The 10,677-nt window shown below is 32.6% G+C and overlaps 1 protein-coding gene and 1 pseudogene across 1 annotated transcript; both read right to left on the bottom strand.

Moving 5' to 3' along the window:
* Window positions 1-876: 876 nt before the first annotated feature.
* On the bottom strand, window positions 877-2,466 carry LOC111612969 (annotated as a pseudogene).
* Window positions 2,467-4,171: 1,705 nt separating this feature from the next.
* LOC111612968 lies at window positions 4,172-5,650 on the bottom strand. Its single transcript, XM_023354266.1, has one exon. It carries the CDS (start codon window positions 5,648-5,650, stop codon window positions 4,172-4,174), a length of 1,479 nt encoding a protein of 492 aa, XP_023210034.1.
* Between the last annotated feature and the right edge of the window lie 5,027 nt (window positions 5,651-10,677).

The following is a 10,677-nucleotide window of genomic DNA, read 5'->3' as shown; positions in this document are numbered from 1 at the left end:
TAATTTTATAAATATTTATGGAAAGGGATTTTCACACAAATAATTTTTATTAATAGACTTTTACTAAATTCTCATAACATACCATGTAAGTGCATAAAAGATAAACATGTAGACTATATCATATATATATTCATTAGATGTAGTCTGAGTTAATAAATATAATGTGATTAGAAAGTTTACACAAAGTTTTAAAGCCAATAAAACAACTGGGTAGTTTCTACACTCGCATAACCTTTCTGCTAAGTGGCTTATTATGTAATGTCTTAACTGGCTGGAGTTTCTCACTCATAGCTTTCCCAAAATTATCAAACAGTGGATTTATATACTTTTCTAAAATAACTCTAACAAAGGTTGATGAGTCACAATTCTTGCAGCAAAGTAAATTTTGAAAATGTGGAATAAGTATCTTCACAATTTTTTTTTATACCTTTCTGTTTTAAACACACATTCATTAGTGCTTCAAAAACAAAATCAGAAATAATGTCAAAAACTCTCACTAGTTCAAAGCAAGGGTATTTTAAACCACCACGGTCTCGATGAAAAATTAATCTCAAAACTGGAGAACAGCTTTTCAATCTTGAAAGTTTTTGCAGACAGTCAAAGCAGCTTGTTCATTTCTCTGCCACTTTTACAATTTATCCTGCAATCATAACCACTGCTGCATTTTTCATTGTGGGTTGAACAGCTGAAGGAAAAAATAAGAACAAAATTCTATAAAATTGAATACTTCTGTAGGAAACTAAAGTGTACTTTTCACTTAGTTCTAAAGATGTGTCATTTACACAAGCAGATTTCATGTAATTAAAAGATAAAAAATAGACAGTAGCTTCCAAATGTTTATAGTTAAAACAAGGTAAAATAAGAAAAGGAATGGTACTAACCTTGTGGGTTATAAAACCTGGACAGAATTTTCATTACTTCGTCAGGCAATGCAAAGTTTTCTGAGCAACAGCTATAAGCAGTTTCTTTTGCTGGCAATGAAATTAGAGCTATTGCAGTTGACAGTGGTGGTTCTCTTGCTTCCACATTAGCACTAATGGAAGCTTTAATTAAACCTGTTTTAAGCGTTGCTTCTATAGCAAACATACTGGATCGTACATCCATCATGTCATTGTAGCCACCTAACTGGCATACATAGCTGAATAGTGCCTCTACGTCATCACTTGAAAAGTTTTTGGAAGGACAATTGGAAACCTTCCTGAAGAAGGTGGGCGCACAGAGGACAGTGGACATCGTTGTGAACTGCAGAGCGTGGTATGTTTCATTACTAAATCTTTTTTCTTTCTCCAGTGAGGACTGAATTTGTTCAATGTAGTGAAGAAAATCGTTTGAGCCACTGCAGTCTTTCATCATCTAAGGACTAAAAAGGACATTTGTTTTGATTTTTAGAATAGATGTAGTGAGTTTGATTACAAATATCATGAAGTTCAAACCACTTCCTCATGATCTTCATGAAGTTAATCGTATCATGTAATCCTGCTTTATGATCTACTTTCTCAGGAGAAATATCAACCATTGTTTCCAGGGCGGCAACCAATTCAATTGAAAAAATTTGAGCTGCTCGTGAAACGTTCATTTTTTCAAAGCTGGTTGGAAATAAATGTTTCCTGGTTAAGAATCGAACAGGTTTTATTAGCTGAATAGTTGTCAGTGACCATGCGCTGGACTATAAATCCTTCTTCTTCTACTGCTGTGATAACTTTAAGAGTTAAATTTTTAAGGTCAAATGCAGTTATGTTTGAAGTAAAGTAAAAGGCTACAGGTATCCGATAAGGTGGTGTTAGGCCACGGAAAAGGAAGCACAGCAATTTATTTTCTAATTTGTCTTCAAGTCCTATCAGATTCATGTCCATATTTGGTTGGCCTAAAAATACGTCCAATTTTCTATCATAAATTAATTTAGGTTGTATAGCCATCTTGTCAATGATAAGGGACCCCAATTTTTCAGAATCGGTCTTTAATCCTTTGAATTCTTCTGCAAGTCGACATTTAATCAGTGAAGTAACATCAATTTCTCCACTGGCATAACCAATGTATCTTTTTAAGGTTGCTGAATGAGGATATGCAAAATACCAATTTGTCTTAAATACTTGTAGGCCTTGGAGGATTTCCTTTGCAGTAATGCACAAATCTTAACAGTAGTCTCTTCATAGTGTCCCTTTTTCTTACCATAACTGTTAACTTGTTCAATTAAAAAATTAGGTTTTAATGAATGCTTGAATGTAGCTTCAGATACAATTTCCTGAAATTTCTTTTCCAGAGGAGTTTTCCTTAATCTTTCTTTTAATAAATGTTTTTGTGCTTCTACAGTTGATTTGAAATTTGTTTTGTAAGCCTTGAACATTTCCTTTTTAAATTTCTCAGTGTAGTACTTGTTCTTTTACTTAGGAATGAGCAAACAGGAATGTGAACTTGAACACCAATGCTGGCTGTTTTGTTTTCATTTGCATCCTCACACTTTTCATCACCATCCTCTTCCTGATCAATATTATTTTCCACACTAGTTAAATACCCAGTTGTAGACTGTGTACATCTCTTTTTGGGAAATTTTCTGGGTTCAGGCTTCTTTCTTTTTAATCTTTCTGGATACTCCTCAAAAACTGATGGCACAGAGCCAGGTAGAAGCCTTTTTCGTGTTTTGCTAACGCTATAATTTGTGGGGAGAAAATGTCGACTACAAACTCTAGATCTTTCGGAAGGAATCCAATAACTGTTTTTTTCTCACCCTCCCTTTTTATACTTAAGAGCCATTGTGTTTTCAACTGTGTTTCAAAGGGGAACTCATGGAAAGTAATACCTTTCATACGTCCACTGCTTTTACACAATGGCATGCAGCAATAAATCATGTTGTAAAAAGGATTGAAGTTCCTTTTACAATAAAAGAAATAATGCGGTATAAAAACTAACTATGTATGCTACGTTATTTTAAATTTCAATAGATGTGACAACACTTTAGCCAGAGAATACTGCCTTAGCTAGTATACGTCCTTCTCTGAATAGGGGTGTTAAGACGCCATCTAGTGACAAAATTTAGCAACACTAAAAGACCCTCTTTTCGAAGCAAAAAGTTGAGAATGCGATAGCCTTTCTTATCTCGTAAGCTACGGTAGGAGACAAAGTACTACTAAAAGTAGTTGTGCCAAGAGGTATAAAGCGAAAGTTAGCTCCGCGATGGTCATGTCCTTATCGAATAATAGACGTTCTTAGCCCTGTTAATTATCAAATAGAAAATATCCAGACCAAGCATAAGTTACGAGTTCAACCCGCTATCGCTAGAGAAGAATTTGAGGTGAACGAGGAAACTGAAAATGAATTGCCGAAAATAACGGATAACGGGGATGAAGGCGAAACTTAACCCATGGAACAGGAAATGACCTATATTGACCCGTGGGACGAATTTATTTTATTTTTTTAAAGTTTATTGATATCTTAAAAGTCACATATCAGCATATAGCTGAGCATTAGTAGTATACATTGCTACAATTTTTACATGATTAATAAAGAGCTTTGCATAAATACCCTAAAATATTTTTATGATAGTATGTACAGATATATACATGTGGGTATTATGCAAGATACATAAAAACGTTTTCTCATAATAATATAATAGTGGATGGTTATAATTTGTTACAGGTAACATAAAAGCCTGACATATAAGAAAGTGAAATGGTTACAAAGCACAGAGTTGATACAGATGTGTATTGCAGTTGTCGTTGCAGAAAGTTCAAAGTACTAGAAATACATAAGACTCATGTTGAGTTACATTAAGCAATCAATCTCACAGAGATTTAGGTTACAGATCTACAATGATATCATTGAAGCAGTGAGACGAGTGAGAGTCAGTTTGCGTTGAGTGTGTAGTTGTTGTTTACCTTTTTCCAGATGACGTTTTCAGTTCCACAGTAGAGGAAGTTATGGTCTTTATCAGTGAAGTTCTTGTAGTCATTTTTGAGTTTGTAATTAGCCTCCTCCTTGATTTTGTTGGTGATGAGGGTTACGTTCCAACGTTTGTTTTGGAAAATGAGAGCGCATCTAGCTTTCCATATGATACTTTTGGTTAGTGCAGTCCTCCAGTTGATCATATAGTGGTTTTGATTCGTGACAGGGAAGTTAGACTGATATTTGACATTTTCCAGGAAATATGAGTTTTAAATATTTTGTTGAGCCAGGTTCAAGTTTCGGTAGCTATGGTGCATTCAAAGAACACGTGAAAGATACTTTCGTTGCGGCTGCAGCGAGGGCATCTAGCTGTACTTACTCGGTGGTATTTGTACAGGTATTCCCTTGTCATTACAATGTTATTAATGATTCTCCATGCGAGTTCTCTCCATTCAGCTGGTAGTCTGTTTATATTGGTCCAAGTTTCTTTCCAGTTAATGGAAGTATCAGTAAGGTTGCTGTTGTTGGTCTGGTTGAAGATGTTTTTGTAGATGGTGCTGGGTTTGTTGGTGTCCCTTATTTGATCCTTGTTGACAAGAGTGGTGACGATTTCTCTCCATTTTTTGAATTTTATGGAATTGTCCAGAAGGAAGGGATTGTTACCAGACTCTGCGGTGATGCATTTAACGATGGGCCCTAGAATATAGCGAGTGATGTCATATAGCGGATGATCTTGCATTTTGATAGAGTTAATTATGTATGCTACTTGAAGAGCCTGTTCGAGGTTTTTTATGTCCCATATTCTCCAGCCACCTTCGTATATGTCATTTTTCATGATGTTTCTGCTGATGGGTTCGAAGTCTTTTTGCCATATATATTTAAATATGATTTTTTCCAATGAGTTGACTTGACTTTTATTGAGATCTGTGATATACAGGGTGTACATTATTTTGGCAATTAAGATTTTGTTGGCTACTATTACACGTTCAGGCAGGTATAACCAAGTGTTGTCCCAGATGCAAAGTGCATTTTTAATTTTTTGGATCATATTGTTAAGGTTATATTGATTGCAGTTTGCACCATACCAGACACCAAGGATTTTGATGTTGCTGATGGTATTTGATTTCATTGTATCACAGGATATGTTACCATAGATATTGATTATTTTGCTTTTGTTCTGGTTGATTCTCATGTCAGTTAAGTTGCTGAATATGTTTATCTTTTCAATGATTTTATTGAGTGCAATTTTATCCATGACTCTAAAATTTATGTCGTCGGCATGAGCTATATATTTTATTTTCTTGGTTGTGCCAGGGATGTATACTGGGGTTATAAGTTTGTCTTCCATGATCATTTTAAGTAGAGTTTCTATGTATATAGTAAAGAGCACCATCGAGCAGGGACAACCCTGTCTTACGCCTGCAGCACAGTCAGTAAAGTCGGATTCATGGTTATTTATTTTGATTTTAGTCCTGGGAGTTTGGTAGAGAAGTTTAATTTTGTTTATTTCACTATTGTTAAGACCATAGAGGTCAAGAAGTTTCCAGAGGATCTGCCTGTTAACAGTGTCGAAGGCCTTTTCCATGTCAATAGAGAAGATAGAGAGTGGAGATTTCCTCTTGATGTAGATGTTACTCATTACATTAATAAACATTATGTTATTCTGAATAGTGCAACCTCTGATGCCAGCACTTTGGGTACTGCCAATGATGTCACGGAAGGTTGCATCAATTTTTTTGGCAATTATAATGCTATAGTTTTTATAGTCCATGTTTAATAATGTGATGGGCCTGAAGTCTCCTAGTTGCCCAGTTACACCGTTTTTTTTTTTTTTTTTTTTTTATGAGTATCATTTTACCTGTGCTGAAGTTTTTATGAAAAGAATTCATGTTAAACAGTTTGTGGAAAATCTCAGCGAAGTCCTCTTTGTAGAAGCGGAACAGTTCAGCTGGGAGGCCGTCGGTGCCTGGAGCTTTTTTGATGTGGAAGTCGTCTATGGCATTTTTTATTTCATCTTTGGTTATTTCGGTATTTATTTGATTGTTTTCTTTCTCTTTTATTGGGTTGATATGCTTTTTAATCTCCCAGTGGTTCCAATTGGTTGGGGGTATTTTGTAGAGCTGCATGCAGGGGCGGACTAGCCCTAAAATTTTTGTGTGGAAAAAGTTATTACCAGCCCAGCCCATAAATAAATAAATGCCTTTTTTCTATTTATATTTAAATATATTCAAAATACAACCTTGACAAAAATTACAATAAGCACAAGTCTACAACATTAATTTTTTATTTAAAAGTTCGCTTTATTGAGCAATAATATTAACAATGTCATCAGAATCTATTTCATTTAAAATATCCTTCTCTGCTGACATTAACATGAAGGCTTGTAGATTTTCTTGCGAGATACTTGATCTTAATCTGTTTTTAATGAATTTTAACGTAGAAAAACTCCGTTCACAGGACACTTGTGTTACAGACATAGATAGTAAATATTTATATGCTTGACCAAGTATAGAATAAGATCCACTTAACATGTTATATCTGACTAATACATTGTAACAACAAATAGGGCAATTTTTGCAAGCTTTGCAGGAAGAAGATGAAATTGAATCATTATCGTTTTCTACATGATCGTCAGTAGAATGTTCATTTTCGTTTAATTTTTTAAACGTTTCACTGACATTTTCCTTTAAAATATTCCACGAAGATTTAAAATGTTGTAATTCTGAAATAATATTGTGTTGAGTTGCTTCTGGATTAAACTGTATTAAAATACTGCTTAATTTTTTAAATGCATTTTCAGGAGTATTTTCAGAAAAATTTTTTGGATCCAAACAAGCGAAGTCATTATAAAGTAATTGGTTTTTTGTAAAACGATTTTCCATGCTTTGAATTGCAGTATCTAGTATGTAATTGTAATTGTTTATTTCATACCTCTTCAATGAATCTCTTATCGGTTCGTCCGTAGTTTCTCCACCGTCCATATTCTAATATCCGGTAATGTATGTTCAACTTCGACATCACATTGCATTTCATCCAGTTTATTATTTACATAATTAACAAACATATCAGCAGAGTTCTTTACAACGTTAAATTTTCGCGATATATCCTTTAATAATTTGATTGCATTCATAACCATGCGATGAGCTTTGATGAAATCTATACTGTACTTCTTTCTTGCAAATAATTTGAAATCGGTGTTATAATATCAAATATTTGTAAGAAAATTTCAGCTGTTAAAACTGTTTCATATTTTATTAAGGAATCTAGAAAAGATTTTGCTTTTACTGTATTCGTATGTTTGGTTGAATGTTTATCGATGTAGCAAAATACTGTAATGTTAATATTAATTCAACATATAAGCCATCTTTAGGATTAGCAAAATTATCAAACACTTTTTTCAAGACTACATCCTTGGCCCACCATCGCGTTTCTCCTATCGTATTTAATTTTTTACGCTTAGTATCTTTACTAAAAAAAATCCACACATTCATTCGAATGTACGATTCTCGAATGAAAATTGCTATTAAATTTAATAGACTAAATAATGAAGCTACAGTAATTGATGACTGAGTAATGTCAGAAATAACTAAATTCAAAACTTGGGCGTAGCACCATACATGAACATGCTCTGGGATAGCTTCNAGCTGTTAAAACTGTTTCATATTTTATTAAGGAATCTAGAAAAGATTTTGCTTTTATTCGTATGTTTGGTTGAATGTTTATCGATGTAGCAAAATACTGTAATGTTAATATTAATTGAACATATAAGCCATCTTTAGAATTAGCAAAATTACCAAACACTTTTTTCAAGACTACATCCTTGGCCCACCATCGCGTTTCTCCTATCGTATTTAATTTTTTACGCCTAGTATCTTTACTAAAAAAAATCCACACATTCATTCGAATGTACGATTCTCGAATGAAAATTGCTATTAAATTTAATAAACTAAATAATGAAGCTACAGTAATTGATGACTGAGTAATGTCAGAAATAACTAAATTCAAAACGTGGACGTAGCACCATACATGAACATGCTCTGGGATAGCTTCTAGCATATGAGCAGAAAACCCACGATATTTCCCCTGCATATAGCACCCTGCATACTAGCACCATCAGTAGAATTTCCGATACATTTGGTAATGTCCAAATTATTTTTTCCGAGTATTTCTTTTATAATATTGTAAAAAGCTTCACCGGTTGATGATTCCACACTGATGATGGCTAAAAGTCTTTCATTTATGTATTTATTTACGTATCTCACTATAATTGCACATTGATCTTGAACACTTATATCTTGTGTGGTGTCAATCTGAATACTATACATTCCAGCATCACTTATTTCTTTCGAAATTTTGTTTTTAAATAGTTTCGATATTGCTTCAAGTATGTAGTTTACAGTAGTTTTTGATAAAAATGTAACTAAGTTGCCACGTCCTTGTGTTCCCTTATCTAAATTTGACTGGTGAATTTTTTTACTCTCCTTAATGCAACTATCCAAATGCTTCTTCAAAATATCGTCATATTTGCTTAAAAGTAATATAATTTATAAAAAGTTTCCGTGATCTAAATTGTCATCATCCAATGTATAAAGACCCTCATTTCGTTTGCTTCTATAACTTAACCCTCTTTTGCCAATCAATTTAATAATATCAATTATTCGTTTGACAACATTACGATTAAAAAGTATTTTTTCATTTCGTAAGGATTTCAATTGTGTAATAATGCTTGAACAGTTTTTCGTGCGCATGAAATGGCAAACAGCATTTTCGTCATGAAACTTGCTTTTCTCATGCCTTTCGACATATTGATGAACATAATGCCAATTACTAAAACCTTTGATAAAAATATTGTCTTNTTAATAATATCAATTATTCGTTTGACAACATTACGATTAAAAAGTATTTTTTCATTTCGTATGGATTTCAATTGTGTAGTAATGCTTGAACAGTTTTTCGTGCGCATGAAATGGCGAACAGCATTTTCGTCATGAAACTTGCTTTTCTCATGCCTTTCGATATATTGATGAACATAATGCCAATTACTGAAACCTTTGATAAAAATATTGTCTTCTGAATCTCTTCCGTATGCTAAGCAGATCGAACAGTACAACTTGTTATTTTCTTCACAAAATGTTAACCATTTACGATTTTGACAATCTATTTTTCTATTATAAATTTTAATATTAAACGGTGTTTTTTTGGTAGGTTGTTTTGGATGATACTTGAAGAAATCATCTATATTACTGTAATGCGGCTTTATAAAAAATGTATTAGACTCGTTGCCTTCTAGAATTGGAATACTGACTTCCATTGCTTGCAAAATTTTTTTATTTTTCTCTTTCTCAAATTTGTTTTGATCAGTTTGAGCATTATCGACATTATCTACGTCGGTTGAAGTTGCAGATATATTATTTTCAATTTCTTGAATACTAATATTTTTATTTATATTTCTCCACTCATTCACATCGTCGTTGTTAGACATATTTTCAGACTGGCATTTTAAGTTTTTATTAAACATTTGTTGTATACTGTAGCACTGTCCAGCTACTAACTCCAAATCATGTTTTCTTTTTAGTCTCAACTTTTCTTGACCTCCCTTTGCTTTTTTCCCCCAGACTGTGATTCCATTCTGCAAATTAAAAATTATAAGGAATCGAACCAAACCATTTATATACCAAATATATTTTGTGATGTTATAACCTATAACCTACTTTTTACTAACGTGAAAGGAAAAAATAACTTTTTAAAATTTATTATCAAATTTGTAAAATTCTAGTTGTCCGAACCTATAAAATAGACTATTTTTAATTAATTCATTTGTAATATAAAGAAAATAATTATTAAAAACATTTTCTACTTACATCAAATAAACAAAATAATTGTAATTAGCAGTTCATAGCAGTTTAAACCGTAATGAGAGCCAGAGAAGAGAGAATTCAGAGCGCGATTCTTAATGCTTTTGCATTATACCAGGGATGGGCAACCTTTTTCTAAGAACCACATTTGAAACGTTCGAATTGAAACGGGCCGCAGATAAGAAAAAAGAAAAAAAAAATGCGGGTAAATCACAAATGTTTATTCATATATTCATAAATTAACATAGATATACTGGAATTAATGCGAATGTAATATATCATATATATGTCATCGATCTTATAACGGTTATATCGAGCTTTTATTGTACAAAACCACGTGCGAACCTCAAGGTCAGTCCAGCATTGAAAATAATGAGAAGTTGAAACGTTCTCATATATGATTTTTTATTTATTACTGTCCAGTTCTAAGTTTGAATTGTTTTTAAAATATTAATAATTTTCTAGTTCAAACATTTTTAATTTCAATTTTGGAAATTAATACTAACATTATTATTAAACAGAAATCTTAACTTCTATATTTAAAATTCGAAATTCCACATTAAAAAATCTATTTCAGTAAAATTTTAAATATTTAACATACCTTTTTCTATAATTCGAATAAACCACAGTAGATTAATAAAAAAATTTTCGAAAAACCAAAAAAGTTAATGCAACGATATAAAGCATTGGTAAAACTTTACAGCTCTATATGAAATGTCCAGTGAAGTCGGGTTAAATTACCAGATAGTCCTTGCAAATAGAGATGGCCCTTGGGTTGGTTTATTTTTGCGTCTTTAAGGGGTAATAAATTGTTTAAGAATGTACATATACTCTCTTGGGCATAATTTAGTCTCGAAAAGAGGTCAAGCACGTATGGACAGTCTATGAAAGTATATGTGCTTTTGTAAACAATTCTATCACCCCTTAAAGACGCAAAAATAAA

Source organism: Centruroides sculpturatus, unplaced genomic scaffold, assembly GCF_000671375.1.
Source record: "Centruroides sculpturatus isolate CEXI.00-Female unplaced genomic scaffold, Cexi_2.0 scaffold1851, whole genome shotgun sequence".
NCBI classification, from domain to species: domain Eukaryota; kingdom Metazoa; phylum Arthropoda; class Arachnida; order Scorpiones; family Buthidae; genus Centruroides; species Centruroides sculpturatus.
Note: the sequence above shows the minus strand (reverse complement) of the source record. Positions and strands in the feature narration are given on the sequence as shown.

What these genes read in the sequence shown, in the direction of transcription:
- LOC111612968 (XM_023354266.1), bottom strand. Translation starts at nt 5,650, where the DNA reads ATGGACTATAAAAACTATAGCATTATAATTGCCAAAAAAATTGATGCA.